Below are 20,664 nucleotides of genomic sequence, written 5' to 3'. Positions count from 1 at the left end.
CCCAAAGAGATGGCATGTACCACTGAAAAAAGTTATTCACCAAAGTACAATATGTAGAAGGCCAAGCTGTCAGGGCCACAAGAAGACCTCTCTCCTGTGTCAAAGAACATCTTATATGGGCCTGTAACCCAATCTCCTCTTTCCCTGGGTCACCTAGAAGCTTCCCCTTAATCTAAAGTTTTCTGTAATGGAATTTGCTCTCTCTTCATTCCACAGACTCCTACTGACCCTATGGATAACTTTAGAAATACATGTATTGAAGTGCTGCATTTGAAAGACTAGTTTTATTGTCATGAAATAAGGAGGAAGAAAGCTAAGGCATACCTTAATGTAACAAAATAGTTAAATTAACAGTTAAATTAATTAATGTAAAAGCTGAAAAGGAGTTGGGACACCATTACTGGAATGTAAAGGTTGGACCCTTTTTGGCACCAGGAGCTTTTGGTAAAATCTTCATGAAGTCACAGTGACAAATGATGATAACAAAAATGATGTTTAACCAATTAAATAATGTACTACACAGGCCCTGTGAAAAAGATGTAAATTACCATGCAAAATTGTTTTGATTAAGAAAAAATAAGTTAGAAAATACTTTCATCAATATTATGCTTTATTTCAAATGAAAGTTGATCACCTTATCATGTCAAGACAAAGGTATTTTGAATATGAAAGGGATTAAAAACAAGTGCCAGCAAGGTTTCATTTGATGAGACTTCTTGTTTAATAATACTAGGAGCATTTTTTATCTATTATAGTCTAGGAATATTAGTGTAGCAGGATTTGCAAGAAGTGTCAATTTTGTATTTAAATCTGAATTTGATAATTTAGATGCCTTAAATTCCTGCAGACGTCCTGTGTATCTAAATGCTTCTCCATTTTATTAATAAAGATACTATTTCACCTTCCAAATCTTAGCTTTTTGATTTTAACAAAACAAGGACGTTAGCTCTGTCTCTTGATTTCTGCTTAAGTAAGCTGATGATTTTTAATAATTTTAGTGGGATGAGTCAGAGGAAGAATAACTAGTGTTAATTAGGCTTTATGGATGCTGGCCATTCAACTAGATGTTAGGAAACACTTCCCCACACAGGACTGTGTATCATTTGCTCCTTGCTTTAAAATCTTCTAATTTATTAAAAAAAATTATTTGGTGATTTTCTTTATTCTGGATGTTTTCCTAAATCTCTTTTGGGAAAATATTAAACATATGTAGATTCTCACTACTTCTCCATTAATGCATTTTAAGTTCTTAATTTTGGGGTTTTTTTTAATTATGAGAAGTAAGTTTTAAAAAGACCAGCAGAGGTAATATAGCATTTTCTCTGATGAATTCAAGTGTACTTTGTGGAAATGCCTAGCTTTAGCTTGAGAACCTAAATGGAAGGAGACAACCTGTGTTATGTGAACACTCTCTCAAAGCTATCCAATCACAGAAGGAAACCACCTGATGCTCAGTTTTGAGAAAATATTAATATGATAGACTGCAAGTTTGTAAGTCAGTACTTGTTTCAGGAGTCCTAAGCAGTGAGGGGCTTTTGTTAGCGTAGTTAGGCAAGGGACCAGCCCCAGATATTGATGGGAGGGGAGCATATAATTAATTTCGTAAACAAGAAGAGAGTCACTTTAGACTGTTGCCATAGTTTAAATCAGCTACTGAGCTGGAAGAAGGGCCTGATCTGAAAGGATTGTTGGAGAGGAGTGGGGATGGGGAAGGAACGTCTGTTCTTCACTTTTGAAAGTGTCATGGAATTTAAGTAAGAAATCAGATATAGGAATAAATCACTCAACTGGAAGACCAAGATTGTAGATAAGAGTCAACCAGATAACCACCAGAAGGTGCTCCATGCACATGAATAACAATGTGATAGGCCTCCCATCTGGTGGCTCTGCTGCCTGGAAGACAAGGGGCTGTAACTTGCCTTATGCCATTAGCTGGTAGAAGCTGGGTGGTATGTTCCAGACAAATACATAGTGGTCTTTTAAGTGATATGGCCTCTCTTTGTTTCTGCAGACACCGGAGCTCTGTCTGGTGGAGTCATAGTCTCTATTATCTTTGGAGTTCTCCTATTTATTGGTCTAATTGTGGGATTTCTCATGTTTCGGCAAAAGTAAGTATTGAATTTTGGTATTGAAAAAGGTACAGGTGTAGGAATAGCTGAGCTATGGGAGCTTGAGAAGGGGAGGCCTGGATTTCTCACAGGATATTGTATAGGTAGAGGTTAGTTAGAGAAGAAAAACACCAGCATGCTGCAGCAAGATGGAAAGGGTCTCAGTAAATAATTTAGATTAGCAGGATTGGAGGGATTGATATTGTAAGATAATGTTTGCTGTAGTGAACAGAGGAATATGTAGTGATTTCTCAGTTTTGTTATAATCCAGCAGAATCATATTGTTATCATGGCAGAGGAATAAAAACATTGTTATGGTACAGTCATTTCTATAGCTGCTGACCAGTTGAGTGGTAATACATGTATCCTGTGATGTCAAACCATTTTCCATATACCATTACTGTTGGGGTCCTTTACCCATATACAGAATTCTACTTTCCTCCTCAATGTCCATAAAAGGCTGCTGTTGCTTGGTTTTAAGAAGATCAGATATTTTCCTGAAAGGGTACAGAAAACATGAAATAAACAGAAATTCATCTGTAACTCAGCACAAAACTCCCTCTGAAAACAAAGCTCTATTTCTAAATGTTAATGAAGCATCACATTTTATTGTCAGCTGTACTGTTCCAAGTAGGTGCAGTCTGGTCCCACTTTGCTCTGTGCTACCCTAAACTCTGTTCCTAACCAACTAGGGCAGACACCTTGGAAGTCTTGCTTTTCCCTTTGCTATCTGCTGACCATTTTATTTTCATGACTCTTTTTGATGTTCCAGGAGGGCTCGTCGGAGACACGCACGGCCGGAATACAGTACTTCAGGCTTTGAGCGAGGTAAGGTTCAAAGGGGTAATAAAACCAGGGGGAAGCCTAGAATGTGTTGGAAGGAATGAAAAGAAACTTTAGTTTGAAACCAGACACTGGCATGGCTTTTCTGATGTAATGTGCCTCTTCCTACAACAGTTCCAATCTTCAATCTTGGTTTGGTAAATTTTTTTACTGCCATTGTCAGAAGCCCATCGATTCACTTCTGCCTTTGTAGTTATGCTTTAAAAAGGTTGTCCAAAGAGGTGACAGGTTAATTTGCTCATTTGTTTTCCTTTACCACAGAGAAAGTCTGGTTGAAACCCTATGTAGACCTGCAACCATATGATGACCCCAGCAGAGGCGTGCTGGAATTCACGAAGGAACTGGATATCTCTTGCGTCACTATGGAGAATGTGATTGGAGAGGGTGAGTTACTGTTCTCCCCATCTTTCAGTTTCCCCACACTGTTGTTTTGCTGCCTATCTTTGAGTTAATCTGTGACATTTTACCTCTGCTTGTCTTCAGGGGAGTTTGGGGAGGTCTATCGTGGGTCCCTGCGACTCCCAGGGAAAGAACGTATTGTGGTTGCCATCAAGACTCTGAAGTCAACATATTCAGACTCACAGTGGTGGAACTTTCTGCGTGAGGCAACGATTATGGGGCAGTTCAATCACCCGAACATTGTGCGCCTGGAGGGAGTTGTCACCAAAAGTAAGTAAGAGTGTGTGGGAGAGAGTCCTGGGATGAGAGCAGAAACTGGCACATTTCTCAGGCCTTAGAGAATTTGCTGTCAGAGAGGCTGTTCTGGGAGAAGATAGGCATTGTCATGTCAGAGAATGAGGAAAGGAGGAGAGGTATGGATTTCCAACAGAGTCCTGCGGCAGTGTTAGGAGAGGTCTTTCAGGGCCAGTGAGTAGATGAGAAGTCTGGATAGGGAGGTATGCTGTAGGGTCATATGTGCAATACAAGGAAGAGTACAAGATCATTGGGAGTTGTGTAAGGAGAAGGGCAGCCAGCTGTGGCAATGGAGTGGGGGTGTTAGCTGGGGTTGGACATTGTTCTCTGTGTTGGGGAATATGGATAGCATTGAAAGGCATGAGTAGGAGAATTTGAAGAAGGCTGAAACCCTCTTGTCTTCCTCAAGGGAGGCCGATGATGATCATCACTGAATATATGGAAAATGGAGCACTGGATACCTTCCTCCGGGTGAGAAAGTCCAATCTCTAATAGGCTTGTGTACTGCCAGAACTTGCACTTGACCTGGATTTAGGGCCCTAAAATAAAACTAGAAGATCCAGACATCCACTTACTTTCTGCTTACTGACATTTCCACTGTCAGCAGCAGAAGCTTAATGCCATCCAGTTTGTCCAGTGACAAGAGTGGCGTCCTTGGTAATTGAAATGCAACTGCTTAATGATGACTGGAGACCATCACCAGTCCCTTAGTGAGAACCTGTTGGGGCCTTTGGGCTGCAGCATTGCCTTTTTGCTTGTTCACCACTGCCCACTTTTGTATGTTGATAAGGTCAGAGACTAGAAACCAAGCGGATCGATGTCACTTCTCTCACTTCTTCTTCTTCCATGCAGGAGAATGAGGAAAAATTTAGCCCTGTGCAGCTTGTGAGCATGCTGCAGGGAATAGCCTCTGGCATGACCTACCTTTCAGAACACAATTACGTGCACCGGGATCTGGCTGCTCGCAACATCCTGGTAACACGCAGTCTCCAGTGCAAGGTGTCTGACTTCGGTCTCTCCCGAATTTTGGAGAATGATGCAGAGGGAACCTATGAAACCAAGGTAATGCAAACCCAATCTTTCAGCCTTGTGAATTAACTGTAGGCTCTGAGGAAAATCTGTAGTAAAATTGCAAGTCATGGTGTGGATGTTTCAGAAGGTGGTGCTTTTGTCTCTGGAGTCCAAGTTGATTTTGTTTGCTAAGAAATTCAGAGGGATTGTGGTGTTAAAATGAGAAGCAAAATAAGAGGTCTGATCTCTTTGACTTGGTTACTAAATCTAGCTTTGAAGATAGCCTTGCTGTGATCAGAGTTTTGGACTAGAGTCATCTCCATGTCTCTTTCAATGAAAGTTCCAGTAATTCTAATGCATGGTGTCCTTCAAAGCAGGGCTGTGACTGGTGTCAGGCTCTTACTCCCACAGCAGAGGTTTTGTGTCGCGTTCAACTGAACAGAGGGCTTAAACTCATATACTTTCCAAGAATATTTCTCTCCTGTTGAGAAATTTCCCTGGGGTGGTTACATGTCACTTCAAATGAAGTGGGCTCAATCTCTGAACCACTTTGTAAGGTCCTTGCATGAAAACACTGGAGAAATACAACACAATGATATATGCTGGGTACACTATGTTTCTGCTGTTTTACAGGGTGGTAAGATTCCTATCCGATGGACAGCCCCAGAGGCCATTGCTCATCGCATTTTCACCTCAGCCAGTGATGTCTGGAGCTTTGGAATCGTCATGTGGGAGGTGCTGTCATTTGGTGACAAGCCATATGGGCACATGACCAATCAAGAGGTAACAGACATCGAGTTCAAGAGCTGATTTAAAAGATAAATGAGGCATGTGGGAAAAACTCTTGTAGATCTACCTCAGTCTGCAGTCTTGACTTCCTTTTGAACACATAACTACTGCGTTTCCCTCCCTGCTTAAAATCAGTGCAACCAAGTCAAGGGCGATGAGTATTGAGGTGTCAACAACAGCAAGAAGCTAAATTAGAGAGAGTTTAAATCAGCCATGGCTTTTGGATCTGGGGATACTTTCTATTGCTTTTGTTTTGTCCTTCTTCTGGCTCTGGTGCATTATATCTGGTCTTATTCTAGGCTCAATACATGCTGTTAAAATTATTCCTCAGAGCCTGGTTCCCCTTCTCTCACTGTGCCAGGACCATTTGGTCCTCACTTTTCCTCACTTCTCATGAACATGTCCTGAGTGGCAAATGGGAGCTAAACTAGTAAAGGACTGAAAACACATGCATATGCCGCTTAAATTTTTGGCATCCCTTAAGTGTTTTGATCCTGTGCTGTGCTGCCCATGCCCTGTGTCATACGTATGTAATCTACACCAACCCCTCTCTGGCTGCACATTGTGAAGTGGGGAATGGCTGCTCCCAGAGGTCTCTGGCTTCTCTTCTGCACTCTCTGCTCTTGGCCAGATTTCTCTGTTTCCTCTGTGCAGGTGATGAAAAGCTTAGAGGATGGGTACCGGCTCCCCCCGCCTGTGGATTGCCCATCTATCCTCTATGAACTCATGAAGAGTTGCTGGTCACACGATCGGATGAGGCGGCCTCATTTTCAGGAAATTCGGGCACAGCTGCAACATTTCATCTCAAGTCCTCAGCTCCTCCGGCCTGTTGCAGACTTTGATCCCAGGTAAGCAAGCTGTCACCAGAGGAGGAGGGGTTAACTGGGACACTTCACCTCCCTGTCCCCATGCAGACTGGAGAGATGCACCTTGTGTGCTCCGTGTGCAGAAGGTAGTGGTCATCTCTGTCTCCTGGTGACAGAGGGCAGAGCCTCACTGTGCAGAGAGCAGATTAGCTGGCTCAGCCCTAGCGGGCGGTGCTTGCTCCCCCTTTGGTTACTGTCTCGCAGTGCTGTCCATTTCAGGTGGTTGCCTGGCTAACGAAGGGTTTCTGTGTCCCTAGGGTAACGCTCCGTCTCCCCAGCTGCAGTGGATCTGATGGGATCCCCTACCGGTCCATCCCCGAGTGGCTGGAGTCCATTCGCATGAAGCGCTACATCTCCAACTTCCGCACGGCCGGCCTGGACACCATGGAGTCCATTCTGGAGCTCACTGCTGAGTAAGTTCAGGCCGGGCTTCCACAGGGCAACTCAGGCTGGCTACAAGTTGCTGTGCTCATCCCTGTGCGATCTGAGCAGGCACTCATATTTACTTGGAAGGCTTCTGTCCTTCCTTCTCCGTGCAGTTAAATGGAAGCAGACTGGCTTCTTGACCTAAAAGGGAAGAATCAGCCCTGAACTGGGAGCAGCCCAAACTGTGAGACAAATTCCCCAGTTATCCATGTCCATGCTTGAGGCTCTTCAGGGGTCTTCAGCTGCTCTGAACTCACGTGAGACACAAACAGCAAAGGGAAAGAATAGATGGCAAACAGATCTCTAACCTGACCGTCTCCCCACTCCCACAGGACTTTGTAGGATAACTTCCTTGCCACAAACTCCATATAGACTAGTGATATCCCCCCCACTCCATCAGCCAGGCACTGTTGTATCATAGAGCAAAGTCTTTCTGGGCTCCTCAGAAGGACTCAGAACACAGCTGTGTTATTTTGTCAGGGATGTTCAACCAACTCCAACCAGGGCAGTTACATGAAACAAATGAGCAGGCACAGACCTGCTAAATGGTTGAGACATGGCCCCTATCACAAAGCTGATGTAATCACAAGTCCTGATTTACTGGGAGCACAGGCCTAGCCACGAGGTAGAAGAGGTCAGTTGACTGGGTGGGCAGAGATAGTCAGGGGAGGAAAGGAATATCTAGAAGTTTCTTCCCTCTAGAGAAAAGGTAGGTGCACTAGGAGGCACTGAGGAAAAGGAAGCTTTCTGAACTAATGCTTGCTAACTGTTTCTGCCCTTACCACACTCTTGTCCCTAAGGAGCAAGAATAGAAGAATAGCAATTCATTTTTTTCCTTTCTTTTCACATTTCCTTCAGGGACTTGAAACAGATGGGAGTGTCACTTCCAGGCCACCAGAAGAGGATCTTGTGCAGCATCCAAGGCTTTAAGGAGTGATCAGTCGTTGCATTCTTAAGCTTGAAAAATGCCCATCCTTACCAGATATCACTTGGAATAATTCCTATGGCAATTGCTTCCAAATGAGTGACTGGACAAGCAAAGCAAAACAACCAGAACTGAAAAACTCGTGAGGCAACACCACCTGCTCTCATTTCTGTTCCCCCTTGCTTTAGCTCTACAGCAGCCATCAGTACGTTTCAGAGCACTGGTCTTAGAAAATATTCTGTTTTCTGCAGTCCACTTTGTGCAGGACTAAGTAGGCCCTGTAGTCCTCATACTGGAGTTTCAGACCCTCAGTGTATCACATGGAATACAAAGTGGGTAGAGGGTGGTGGATAATGTTTTAAGATTGGAGATGAGGGCTCAAGATAGACTGGGACATTCAGAGAGCAGGCACAAAAATACAGACAGGTAGAGACAGGGCTCATGCACTCCTTGGCATACATTCCTTCTCACTTCAGCACCCTTCTGTCTTTCTTATTTTGCATCAGGAACAAACTATTCAGTCTTCACAAGGCTGCTGGTAAGGCATATATTTTTTAATGCAGCTGTTCTTGCCTGAACACCGCCTTGTGGTGTACTTTTTTCTTTGGAGGAGAAACTGGGAGTAGAAGAACACCCCGCTGTAACTTGTGTGATCACATCACCTCAGCATGTTGCTGTTTTGCACATGCACACTTCAGTGGGGAGATTTACATCTCTCCAAACTGCTTAATACTTTTTCTTATGCCATGGACAGAAAACCCTATACATATCCATTTTTCTCTGCCCCTTTTTAAAAGAGACACTAGTCTTGTTTGGCTGGAATAGGGTATTTGTAACAGAAAAATGTGTAGGTGGTCTGTCTTACTCCTTCTCTGTGGAGGAAATGTTATTATTTATCAGATCTCAAGACAGTTATAGTCTGTAAATAATATTTTGTAAATAAACCTGTGGCAGAGCAGGGTGTGTTGGAATTCTTTGGCTTATTTCAAATGTGATTGAGACCTTTAGCATACATATCATAAGTCCCAGCACGGTCCTTACATACATGTTTAGTTATTTCAGCCAATGGTCTTTGTCCATTTAACTGCAGATGTAACATGGAAGTGCAATTGCATTAGGATTAAAGGATACCTTTGCAGCTGATCACTTCAGATTTGTTTTTCAACCCATTTACAGGCATATCTATCTGAGTCCATTGTTTTACAGATCCTGTGATTATTCCTAAATCATAAATATTAGCAACTACTGCTGTGTTTGATGAAATACATGTGAATAGTACTTCTTTCTCCTGCAGACTAGACTGTCCAGGAGAAAGTCTCAGGAACATCAGTGAGAATTTTTCTTTCTCCCACTCGGGAAGAATAGCTACTTCAAGATTTATTTTTCAAGTCTAGGTTGGTGAAAGTGAGTGCTACACATTCAGCAATGTGACTTGCTAGAGATAACAGTGTTTCCATAACTGTATAATGCTCTAAATTCTTAAGGCTATAAATTAAGGCCTTGCTTAACCATAGATGACAGGAGGGCTGAGAAGCAGAGATCCAAAGAACTGCAATCTGGTGCAAGAAGGCTGGTTTCTATTCAACACAGACCATGGCTACTCAAGTCACTGTAACTACAGTAAGAGAGAGAGCTGAAAAGCAAAGCTCTGAGTTGTTAGTGTATCAGTCTTAGCAATAGATGTCTTTAACATGAAGTACAGGTAGCCAGTAAAGTTGCTGCCTGGCAGATACCCAGGCTAGCACAAGATTATGAGCTTGTGTCACGCACATGTAAACTTTGGCTTGTCACTGCAGGTGATAGGGAAGTGGGAGTGGTTGATCCATCAGATACTTGTGCTGCCACACAGAGGCACTTTAAGAGAGGAGAGAAATGAGAAGAGAGGAGATTCAGGAAGTTGAACCAAGGGAAAGGCAGAGCCTCACGACTGGGGAGGAATAGTCTCAGGCGCCAGTACAATCTGGGGACTGAAAGGCAACTTTGGAAGAAAGGACATGCTGGTCATTGTGAACAGCAAGTTGCACCTGAGGCCTTTAGCAAAACAAGACAACAGTACCTGGGCTGCATTTCAACTAATGCATCACCAGTAACTGGAAGAAGGCAATTATTCCTCTTTATTTAAGCATTGGTCAGACACATGAAGTGATGTGTCCAATTTTGGGGTTCCCAGTACAAAAAAGGATATAAACTTAATGGAGCTAGTCCAGTGAAAAGCTACTGTGGTTTTGAAGGGATTAGCGCATCTGACAAACAGGGAGAGGCTGAGAGAGCTGGAAGCTGCTCAGCCTCAAGAGAAGAATGTTTGGGTGGCTTTTATCATTGTGTATAAATACCTGATGGGAGTAAAAAAGGAGCCAGACAGTCCTCAGTGGTATCCAGTGAAAGCAGCTGTGAGAACACACCAAAATGCAGTACATTCTCTTTGAAGGTGAGAAAAACTTACAGTGAGAGTTGTTAACACTGGAACAGATTATCCAGATCTCATCCTTTAAGGTATTAAAAAGCAACCTGCTGTGGTTGACCCTGCTCTGAGCAGGGAGGTCCCCTCCAACTTCAAGTGTTAGGAGCTGCTGAATCAGCTGGCCAGGTAGTGAAAAGGCTGTTCAGTTCCATGTCCTCAGGGTACGGCCAGTAGCAAGCCTGAGCATGTATTCCCAATAGGCACTCATGCACAGAAAATCCCCAAGTCTATAATGGTTGCACGTCGTTAAATGCGCACACCGTGCATGACTGGCCGGAGGCAGAGAGCACAGCAGACATGCAAGCACAGCACAAACAGCCTAATCCTCTTCCCGGCTCTGGCTGATCAGGATGAACCTGTTAGAGGGAAACACATACAAGTACACAATGGATCCCTCTAGTGCCCAAGACCAGCCATCCTGCAGCTGCCTCCAAGCCCTGGAGCCTGAGCTGCTGTCCTCAGTTGCCGGCACCAGGATAAGCAAATCCTCAAGGCCTGCAGCCCTGCTGCAGTGGTGGGCCTGCAGACATGCACACACACCCTGGAGCACTCCAGGAATTAGCCTCAGGCATCGGCTCTACCCAGCAGCTGCCTCCTGGACTCCCTGGTCTCCCAGTGTCCTCACACTCAGATGCAAACTCTACTCTTTCAGCTGGTCTCCAGACCTATGAGTGGCTCCCAAGAGCTTGAGCAGCTCACTCCCACACGTCTTCACAGTATTTAGCCAGACCCACAGCCATGCCATGTCCTGGCTCTCAATTCTCCTACCTTACTCACTAGCTACTCTGACTTGATTTTGCTGGCAATAACAGACATACACACCCACACAGGATACATGCACTCAGGTCTGTCCAGTTGCTGGCATTCAGATCCACTTGCACTGAACAGATCCCATACAGAGAACAACAAAAATGCTACTATGAATGCAGGACAGATTGCACTGATGACACACAGGGCATGGCCAGACAAGTGTACCGTGTATGTGCAGGCACCTCCTCCTGTGCCTTCTTCCTGTCAGTTTTTCCCCATGGCACTTCCCATCCTTGATCACTCCTGTTTCCTGCCTTTGATCTCCCCCCTACATATCCCATGCCCCTCAGAGGGGAAACGTCCCTTTAACCCACAAGGTAATCCCATCCTATTGACTCGACTGGATAGGTCTCCTACAGAGAGAAGTATGCACAGACACCAAGGCTGTGGTCCTCTGATAGTTCTGGGAGGAGCAGAATTACGGCTTCTCTATCCCAGCATTGTTCTTCCCTGCACTCCTTGGTGTTTGTGGGCACAAACTTTTGATAACATGGTCTAGAAACAACCTCTCACAACAATGCCTACAAACTAGCAACAACTACAGTAAGAAAAATAAATGGATGATTTATTCTCTACTCATTCTATAGAAAACATAAGACATTTACTGGATCAATTTACAAGGAATCATTAAAGATCTTCCCCAAACTGGCAAGAGATCAAGAGTAGGTTTCAGGTCTCTGAAGTATAGAAACATTGGTGCTTACCACAAAAAGAAGTTTCATCTGCAGTGTCCATCACAATACCATGCTTATAACCATGAACATCAAGCACAAACTTTCTGAGGCAATAGTTAGGGACAAAGCAAACAAAGTGCACTTTTATTACAATCCACTTCCATCTCACTGGAATACCCACCTCTGAGTGATATGTAAAGCAGACTACAATATTGCTGTACTGAACTGTAGTCTTGCACTGTTTTAAATGAGAGCTACTCTTCAGGTACAGAAAAATAGAAGTCTGGAAAGGAGACCAAGAGGTGGAGAGAGAAAGGCCATGTTCAGACTCCTGCTCTCTGGAGGCTGGGTGGAATAGCCTTATATACATTTGGCAATGTATAAAAAAGCTGTGCAATGGCAGTTCTACTGCCAAAGACAGCAACTCCCATGGGTGGCTGAACAAACACAGCAGACACAGGTTAATGGAAAAAACCCACACATTTTATTGAATGCAAACAGTGGTTGGACAGTGCTGTTATTCAAAATGTTTGTTCAGTTTGAGACAGTTTCTAGTCCAGGAAATGGGGCTCGGTGCAGTAACGCTCAGAGCCAGACAGTACATTGCAATTACAAATTACACTGCGGCTTTCACTGACAGCAGTGAAAGAAACCCTACTGGAACAGGAGACATTCCTCAGTCTGCTGAATCCTCATCCACGCACTGAGACGCCTCCTCACCATGTGCTGCCCGTCCTTCTGACGGTCTCTATTTGTAAACGTGCATTCTTTGGACTGCTTTGCTACTCTGGTTCCCAGCCTGGCTGTCCAGAAACCACACTGGGAAACAATTCATTTTGGGAAGGGGAAGAAGATTTTTTTTTTTTTAAAGTTTCCAAACTCAGAAACAGAGTAGTATTTCAAACACTGCCAGTTTAATCTGGCTAAGGGAAAAAAAGACAAGACAGTTAACCAGTAAAATCCATTAGAGACAGAAAAGCTATAGCAGGTTAGCTTTTTCCAGCAACAGTAACAGATTCCCACTACTATATGCCTCCACACTCTAACCCAGGTGAGGGAGCAGGCAGAGGAAGACATCCTGATAATGAGGTGTCACAAGATATAAAATAAAAGACAGAAGTGGTGCCGAGATGCAGGCTTCCACCTTCTCAAGTAAAATAATCATTCTTGGCTCCATGGAACTGAAGAATGCTCTCAGCCCTTCCCAGCACCTGCCACCAGGCCCTTCTTGCTTCTTCCACCAGGCGGTGGTGGAGGGCTGATCTTTCTCCTCCAGAGTCTTGAGGGAACAGCGATTGTGCACTCACCTTGATCACAGCCCCCAGCCTGGAATATGCTGTGGCCAGGAAGCAGTGGCAGAAGAAGTCCTTTCTTGGTGGGTGTGCAGAGTGAAGTTTAGGAGCAGTGAATCCTACATGAGTGAAAAACTGTGCTGGCATAGTCTCCATTGGTAGCAGTCTGCCTTGTCAGGCAGAGGGGCAGGACAATTGCAGGGAGGGGAGGAGTACTGAGTGCGGGGGTCTTGAGGGAATGCCCCCTCTGAGCTCCTCAGCGCGCTGTTTTTGCACGGACGGTGTGACACTTGATACACAGCACGTGCCCATCCAGAGGAAAGCACCCATTCTCGTCTGCTTCAATGGACAAGGGCTTCCCACAGTCCTAAACAGGAAAAGAAGAGGAAGCTCAGTGACGGCCAAGAACAGGGTGAAGGCATTCAAGGACATAAGAAATGCCCCCACAGGGTCAGGACAATCGCTCACAGCCCACTGCTCTGTCCCTGGTGGTGCTAATGGGAGATGCTGTTTTGAGGGGAGAGCAATCCCATCAAGTTCCCCTCCTATAAAACAGCTGATGCATTGGGGTGTTAGGGAATGCAACAACCCTGCACAGTCCCTGTATTCATGCCTGTGAATGTCTAATCTTTTTCTGAACATGCTTCAAAAACACTCCAGATTCCTTCAAAACAACTTCAGTGTTTGGTCAGCCTAGACAACAAAGGTGTCCAGTTGCTGGTGATGGGCACAGGAAACATGGGAGGAATGGGGCCACCAGGCTTACCTCACACTTGTAACATTTCATGTGGAAATTTTTCTCCAGTGCAACAACACGCACTGTCTCATCCTTTCCAGGCTCTGGCATAATAGGTTCACTACAGACTGAGCAGCGTGGGGCATACTTCCTGCAACACAGAACCATGGAGGAGACCATGACCACCATGGTGACATTCAAGGGAGGCTTCTCAGTGCTGTTCAGTGGCATTAGCAGCAGAGGAATAACAAATGTTTAGGTGGAAAGACATCTTCATACTTTGCTGACTCATTTTTAACTTCATGTCTGACAGACGACATGGGCAACCCAACCCCATGCTGCAGCAAAGAGAAGCAGGTGTGAAGGAATCTGCCCTCTCTCATACATCACATGCACGTGCTCTCTCCATACCTGTGGTAGTCATCCACACAGTGAGGTTGGTTGGACTGGTCCACAATGAAAGAGGTCCCCTCCAGGGGGGTATGGCACATCACACAGGTGAAGCACTGGGGATGGTATGAGTTACCAGTGGCCTTCAGCATCCGGTCTGTGATGGTCTGCTTGCAGACACTGCACTTTTCCAAGGTGCTCTAGGCCCAAAGAAAACAAGTAAGACACATGAATCCACCCCTGTGAGGCTACACCACAGAAAGCAAAGATGGAAGGAGGAAGGGAAAGCAAGAGAGAACAACCACAGTGAGCTCAGCTCTCTCCAGCAGCTTTCACCCCAGTGACTCACAGCATAGCAGTCCTCGCAGAAGGGCTTCTCATCCACATTGTAGAACTGCTGCCCCTGCAGCTGCTTCTCACATTTGAAACAGGTGAAGCATTCCACGTGGAAGAGGCGGTCCAGGGCCCTCACAGCTGGCTGGGTTCGTGACAGGGGCTTCCGGCAGAAGCCACAGAGCTCTGTCAATGGAAGAGGAAAGGCATCAGGAGTGATGAAAACCCATCACAGTCTTGATCCTACTTCTATCCATTGAAAGCACGCACCAGAAGTTGCAGCCTCTGCTGGGGGTGGATGCTCCATATCCTTCATTAGTCTCTGGGTCAACTTCTCCAGCTCTTCTACCTCCTTCATTGTCAGACAGGAATTCCCCCTAGGTGGATCTGCACTGGAACCTGTGGGCCTATGCTGCAGGAAGAGGAAACATTAAATCCCAAAAGACAGATTCCCTCCCACCTTGTCCCTAACTAACCTCTTTCCCCAGCCTTTACAGGTCCTCTCTGTTCACCTCTAGGAACAATCTGCCATCCACTGTGCTTGATTCTTCCCACCTTCACATGAAGTCCTATCCCTCTGCACTACAATCTCTATAGTTACATCTCTCCTTCAGAGGGGTAACAGCCTCCCTACAGCCTGGGCAGATCCACCCTCATCCTCCCACTTCACTCCCAGTGTGCCTGCCCAAAGACACCAGTCCCAGGGCTCTTTCCCTCACCGTGTCTCTTGCCGCAGCAGGCTGTTCTGTTGGGCGTGGCTTCTCCTGCACTTGGGGTCTTTCCCTCTGCTGGGCATAGGTGAAATTGGGGGGCTGTGGTCGAGAGGAGGGGCCTGAAGGTGAAGGGGCTGTGAACTGAGTCTGAAGGGAGGTAGGGTATCTTGTAGAATTTGAGGGAGCCATTGGAACATTGTCACCTGATTTGGACACAGACTTAGGAGAGCCAGCAACAGCAGATGGGGTGAATTTAGGGATAGGCTGAGCAGAAGGGAGAGAAGGGGGTGGAGGGACTGGTGCTTGGGGCTCTTTACGTTGCTGTGGGGCTGCCCATGGGGTTGGGGTGGGGTTCAAATCCACCCCAGGGGGCTTGAAAGATGAGCTTCCACTTGGCTTTGGTGTGAACTTGGAAGGAAAGGAAGGAGGAGCATCTTTGGGTGCAGATGGTATTTCCACAGGGGCTTTTGGGGCCAATGGTTTCTCCAGAGAACCTGTAGATCCCGGAGTGATCTGTAAAGAGAAGCAGCAGAGAGAAAACAGGCAGGTATCAGCAAGGTGGGAAAGAAAATATGCCATCTATAGCAGCGAATCAGCCAGCAGCTATCCCAGACCCAGGACACAAGGGGTTTCCACAATGACATGTTTAGCAGTACTGACAAGTTGCAAGACCCACGTTTTCCAGTCCTTCACCAACACTTCCATACTATGGTTTATCCACATATTTTAATCTTCAGTAGCACCTTTCTCACTACCTCTGTTCAGCAAACCAGCCACCTCCTCTTCCACCTGCAACACTCTGGACAGCTCACCCGGGATTTGAAGGGGTCATTCTTCTCCATGTCATCCAACATTACAGACAGTGATTCAATCTCAAGATCAACGCTGCTCATCTTGCCACGTACCTACACAGCCATCCATGAGGAAAAAGGGAGCAGAGCATGTTACAGGACCAGCCACAGAAATGGGTGTATTATTTCTTTCCAATAGCATATTTTGATACTTTGGACTTTGGTACAGATCTGCTCCTTGCTTTCAATGGATAAAAAGCTGGTGAGGACGAAGAAGACACAGTCTCAAAGGTCTACAAACAGTGGGAAAATGCACAGCCCAAGGAAGCTCTCAGATTTAGGTGGGAAAAGACATCTGGACATCTGTAGTCCAACACTCTGCTCACAGGAAGGCTAATTCCCAAGCAACACCAGGCTGCTCAAGGCCTCATGCAGATGATTTCACAACATTGCCAATGATGCAGGTTCCCCAGTCTTTCTAGGCACACGTGCCAGCAATGAGCCACCCTTGGAGTGGAACAGGGTTTTCTTCTGTCCAATGGGAATTTCCCTTGCCACAACTTCTGTCCATTGTCCCTTGTTGTGCCCGAGTAAGAAGAATCTGTCTTCTCTCCAGCCCTCCTTTAGGTATTGCAGACTCCAGTCAGACCCCTGCCTTGGCAGCCTCTTCTGCTCCAACCCCAAAGGCTGCTGTGACCTTTCACTGGATTGCATCTCATTCAGTATTCCAGAGGGGTGGTTATACTGAAGAGCCCGACTGGATGCAGTCCTCCAAGATGCAGCCTCACCAGCACAGAAGGGAGGAGTATTCACCGTCCTTGTCCTTCTCTCCCAGGTGCAGCCCAGCGTGTGGCTGGCCTTTAGTGCCACAAGGGAGCAATGCTGGCTTGCATTCAACTCTCTGTCCACAGGGAACCCCGGGTCCTTCCTCTCAGAGCTGCAGCCCAGCCAGCTGACCCTAACCTGTGCTGGTCCAGTGGCTGGTAGCATTTCCTGCTTTCCCAGGTTCCCAGGGCTTCCTGCTGCTGAGCTCAGACAGGAGCGAGAAGCTGTCCCAACTCACAGAGCACCACACACAAACCACACTTCCTTGGACCTCACTCACCTGTGGGGCAGGAACCTTGCTCACAGGTCCTTCATCAAACATTGGTGGAGGAGGAGGAGGTGGAGAAGGAGGAGAAGGAAAAGCTTCATCTGGGGCTGGTGGAAAAGGCTCTTCAAAGGGTGGTGGGGGTGGTGGAAATGCACAGTTTGAGGAGAAGCTTGCATCCTCCCCAGGTGGAGGAGGAGGTGGCAGAGGCAGGTCTGTGGGGAAGAATGAGAATAAAAGTGACTTCAGATCATTTCTTACTCCTAGCCAGGAGGGTTCTTGAGGGTATTGCAGCAAGCAGGATCACAGAATCACAGAATGGCTTGGGATGGAAGAGACCTTAAAGAACATCTAGTTCAAACCTCACTGCTATGGGCAAGGACACCACTCATTAGATCAGGATGCTCACTCATTCAGTGTGAGCCTGAACACTTCCAGAAATCGGGCATCCACCTCTCTGGGCAACCTGCTCCACTGCCTCACCACCCTCTGAGTAAAGAATTTCTTCCTGACATCTAATCTAAACCAGCCCTCTTTCAGTTTAAAACCCTTGTCCTCTTACTATCTGTACAAATAAAATCTCCATCTCCCTCTTTTTTATAACCCCCTTAAATAGTAGGACACAATGAGTTCTCCCCAGAGCTTTCTCTTCTCTAGGCTGACAAACCTCAGCTCTCTCAGGCTGTCTTCCTAAAAGAGGCTCTCCCACCCTTGGATCAGCTTTGTGGTCTCCTCTGGATTCTCTTCAACAAGTCCACGTCTTTCTTGTGCTGAGGACCCCAGGGCCAGATGCAGCATTCCAGGTGGGGTCTCACAAGAGTGGAGCAGCGAGGCAGAATCCCTCTCCCATCTGCTGGTCACACCCTTTTTGATGCAGCTCAGGACTCCATCAGCCTTCTGGGCAGGGAGTCACATTGGTTTCCCTGTAGTAATGGGATCTCAGCAGCCATCAAGGACAACTGAACTCCATAGGCTGTTTTTCACCTTGTCCAAAGCTTTTCATAATCATTTAATCTGTCCTCAGTAGCTGCTGTTACTAGTCACTGGGCAGAGTTGTTGTATATTTGGGAAACATATCTTGCTATGCTCTTTGTCTCATTCCTTCCTCATTTGTCTCATTTGCTCCTTGTCTCACTCCTTGGTCCCCAGCACACCCTTCTCTTGCCACTAACTGGCTCAGGTTACTGAACACAGGGTAGCATACATGGAATGCCACTGCACAACCCAGCACCCTGGAGAGCCTGTGTTTTCACACAAAAATAAGCTGGCATCTCACAGCAGCATAGTAAACACTACAAGAAACAAGTGGGGGGGAAAAAAGCAAGCTGGACCAATTACCCCTTATGTGTACGAAGAATCTTTGAAATGCCTTTGTTTTTCTGGGGGGTAAAACCAGCTTTGATTTTTGAGGCTAGTATGTCTTCACACTCAATATACATAATGACATGAGAAATTTTCCAAAACCTTTTTAAGCAGGCTGAAAGGCACCAGAGCACCTCAGTTTTCTAGAAAAGCCCGTTGCTTCTACCTATTCATATTTGCCAAAGATGACCAACAGGCAAAACCAACCATTTTCTACTACAACATGGACAAATAAATGGGAATCCTCTTCCCTTCACCATGCAGGGAAGAAAGCATCCTCTTATCAACCACACAGCAAAGAACATCGAAGATGAGGAGGTGTAACTTCCACATGCCTTCTTCCAACACCCACCTCTCTTCCCAGCTAGCCCCAATGAGCAGTAGGGTGAAAGATGAAGCTTTTCACTCCAGCTACTCCATGTGCAACTTTTAACAGCAGTAATCAAATTGTCTCATCTTTATATCCAGCTGTTGTCAACAGGCTTTATAAGGACTTCTCATCTGTAACCTAAGGGAGACGATACTGCCCTTTTAGAAAATGAAAGGCAAAATCTTATTAGCCTGTGGAATGCATAAACTGCCCTGGTATGCAACACCTCTTCCAAGCAAGCCTTCATGTGCTGCAGAAATTCTGCTGGGGGGAGGGAGTAATACTATGTTTTGGTTTTTTTTTCTTTGAAATTACAGTTTGGGATCAAGCTTGTACATGCTTGCCTTTTGGTTTATCAAAACCATAAGAAACAAAACCCTGATCTGTTGTCACATTGTTCCAGATGCACTAAAAGCCTGTTTTATGAATTATTCACAGGACAAGAAAGTTCCCCACAAAGTTGTTACACCAGATTTACAGAGTAATCAATACTAAATATAACATTCCAACAGCAATACTAACTTAGCCATCCTATCATTTAAGACAAAGTCCAACTGCTACAGCTCTGTACATTTTGTTTGGGGAGTGTATAAGAAAGGCACAGAAGGACTGAAGATATTCACCAGAGGAGGATCAAATCAGATGCCTTTCTCTCATGACTGAGTTTTGGTGGCTCATCTGTACTTCAGCTGTCTTGCTGGCAGCCCTTACCCAATGATGACACAGCAGCTTATGACAAATGGCTCTTCTGCTAGATTTTCTGTCTAGTTACTCCATAATGCCCACTTTAACAACAGGAGAAGCAGAGCAAGCAGCACCTAACACTCCACTCATACTGTATATTGAAAAGTAATTTTTAACATCCATTGCCTACTTCAGGTAGTATTTGTGTCAGTTTGAGACCTTCTGACAGACACATCCCCTAATCCAGACAACTACAGCAGAAAATGACAAGTCTTAAGACGGGACCTTGGTTTCCACAGACACAAGATTCCAGCCAAGAACATACAAGAAATACATTTAGCTGGTACAATTTTAGGAGGCAGAAGCACTAGCATGTCCTTGTGACTTCAGAAATGGGAAAAATGGCTTAATCATTCTTCTCCTCTAGCACAGGACCATCAGGTCAGCTGCCCACCAACTTAGCACACTAACCTGGAAAATATCAGTGTTGCAAGTCTCTGCTAAACAGTGAAAGAAAAGAGATTTAAACCAGCAGCTAGCATTCTCCAAACATGTGTGTCCTGACTGAGGCACACCCTTTACTTGACAGAGCCTTGGGGAAATAGGCCTATCAAGCATTAGCAAAGGGTCCCTACAGAAATTTCTGGTGGCCCCATGTTGATCAAACGTTCAAACTACAGAGTAACAAAACCAGCCTCTAAACTGCATCTAAAAGGACACAAAACCAACCAAGCAACAAAACAAGGAACAAAAAAACCCACTCTACCACTGCAGGAAACAAAAAAAGCCATACAAAAAAAGAAAGAAAGAAGTAAGAAAACCACAGTGAAACAAGAAGTCCCTCTACACAGGAAAACCCAACCCAAACCACTAGGAAAAAGTACCAACTGTACAAGCCATACAAACTAAACTCTGAGTCTCACTTCCTGTTTATCGTTGCTGCCACTATTTTTTCACACAATTATTTCTCCCTTCTCTTTTCCAGCATCAAAGGTGGCAATTGCAGAGTCCACAAGAAGGATAGTCAGAGATAACCAACTTATTGGTTAAGTTAAGAGCTGGGACCAATCAACAAGAAGGACGACAGAGTGATTCATCACTATCAGGGTCAACTTCTCTGCAACATACTTGCTCTCAGACATGCTGGCCAAAAACTGACTGCAATTACACAACTGTGCACCCAGCGAATACTGTGAAAAATCCACTGCATTCCTCCAGCATCAGTGCAGTGCAGGACAGCCTCCCCCCTCCTTTCCTAATGGAGACACTCTGTACTTTTGAGATCTCTTTCCAATCC

At 45.5% G+C, this 20,664-nt stretch overlaps 2 protein-coding genes across 11 annotated transcripts in view; one reads left to right on the top strand and one right to left on the bottom strand.

Moving 5' to 3' along the window:
- EPHA1 (EPH receptor A1) overlaps positions 1-8,619 on the top strand; it is a 34,246-nt gene extending 25,627 nt beyond the window's left edge. The window contains exons 9-18 of the mRNA XM_071433081.1: positions 2,012-2,108; positions 2,881-2,936; positions 3,213-3,335; positions 3,435-3,620; positions 4,054-4,115; positions 4,497-4,706; positions 5,289-5,438; positions 6,099-6,292; positions 6,568-6,723; positions 7,595-8,619. Coding sequence (XP_071289182.1) covers positions 2,012-2,108; positions 2,881-2,936; positions 3,213-3,335; positions 3,435-3,620; positions 4,054-4,115; positions 4,497-4,706; positions 5,289-5,438; positions 6,099-6,292; positions 6,568-6,723; positions 7,595-7,673 — 1,313 coding nt within the window. The 3' untranslated portion in view covers positions 7,674-8,619. The remainder of the gene's footprint in view (positions 1-2,011; positions 2,109-2,880; positions 2,937-3,212; positions 3,336-3,434; positions 3,621-4,053; positions 4,116-4,496; positions 4,707-5,288; positions 5,439-6,098; positions 6,293-6,567; positions 6,724-7,594) is intronic.
- A 3,448-nt stretch (positions 8,620-12,067) lies between these two features.
- Positions 12,068-20,664, bottom strand: part of ZYX (zyxin) — a 29,640-nt gene continuing 21,043 nt past the window's right edge. For 9 of the 10 annotated variants that reach the window (XM_071433103.1, XM_071433105.1, XM_071433099.1 and 6 more), the window contains exons 3-10: positions 16,967-17,166; positions 15,883-15,975; positions 15,077-15,583; positions 14,628-14,769; positions 14,374-14,543; positions 14,046-14,224; positions 13,665-13,785; positions 12,068-13,265 (exon numbers count right to left, since the gene is read on the bottom strand). In XM_071433103.1, the coding sequence (XP_071289204.1) occupies positions 13,155-13,265; positions 13,665-13,785; positions 14,046-14,224; positions 14,374-14,543; positions 14,628-14,769; positions 15,077-15,583; positions 15,883-15,975; positions 16,967-17,166 (1,523 nt within the window). In that variant the 3' untranslated portion in view covers positions 12,068-13,154. The remainder of the gene's footprint in view (positions 13,266-13,664; positions 13,786-14,045; positions 14,225-14,373; positions 14,544-14,627; positions 14,770-15,076; positions 15,584-15,882; positions 15,976-16,966; positions 17,167-20,664) is intronic. The other variant, XM_071433098.1, reaches the window with a different exon arrangement.

This window comes from Agelaius tricolor, unplaced genomic scaffold (assembly GCF_023055355.1).
Source record: "Agelaius tricolor isolate 1412-34295 unplaced genomic scaffold, bAgeTri1.0.p SCAF_9, whole genome shotgun sequence".
Lineage (NCBI taxonomy): Eukaryota > Metazoa > Chordata > Aves > Passeriformes > Icteridae > Agelaius > Agelaius tricolor.
The sequence above is the reverse complement of the archived record's forward strand: the minus strand, read 5'-3'. Positions and strand labels throughout refer to the sequence as shown.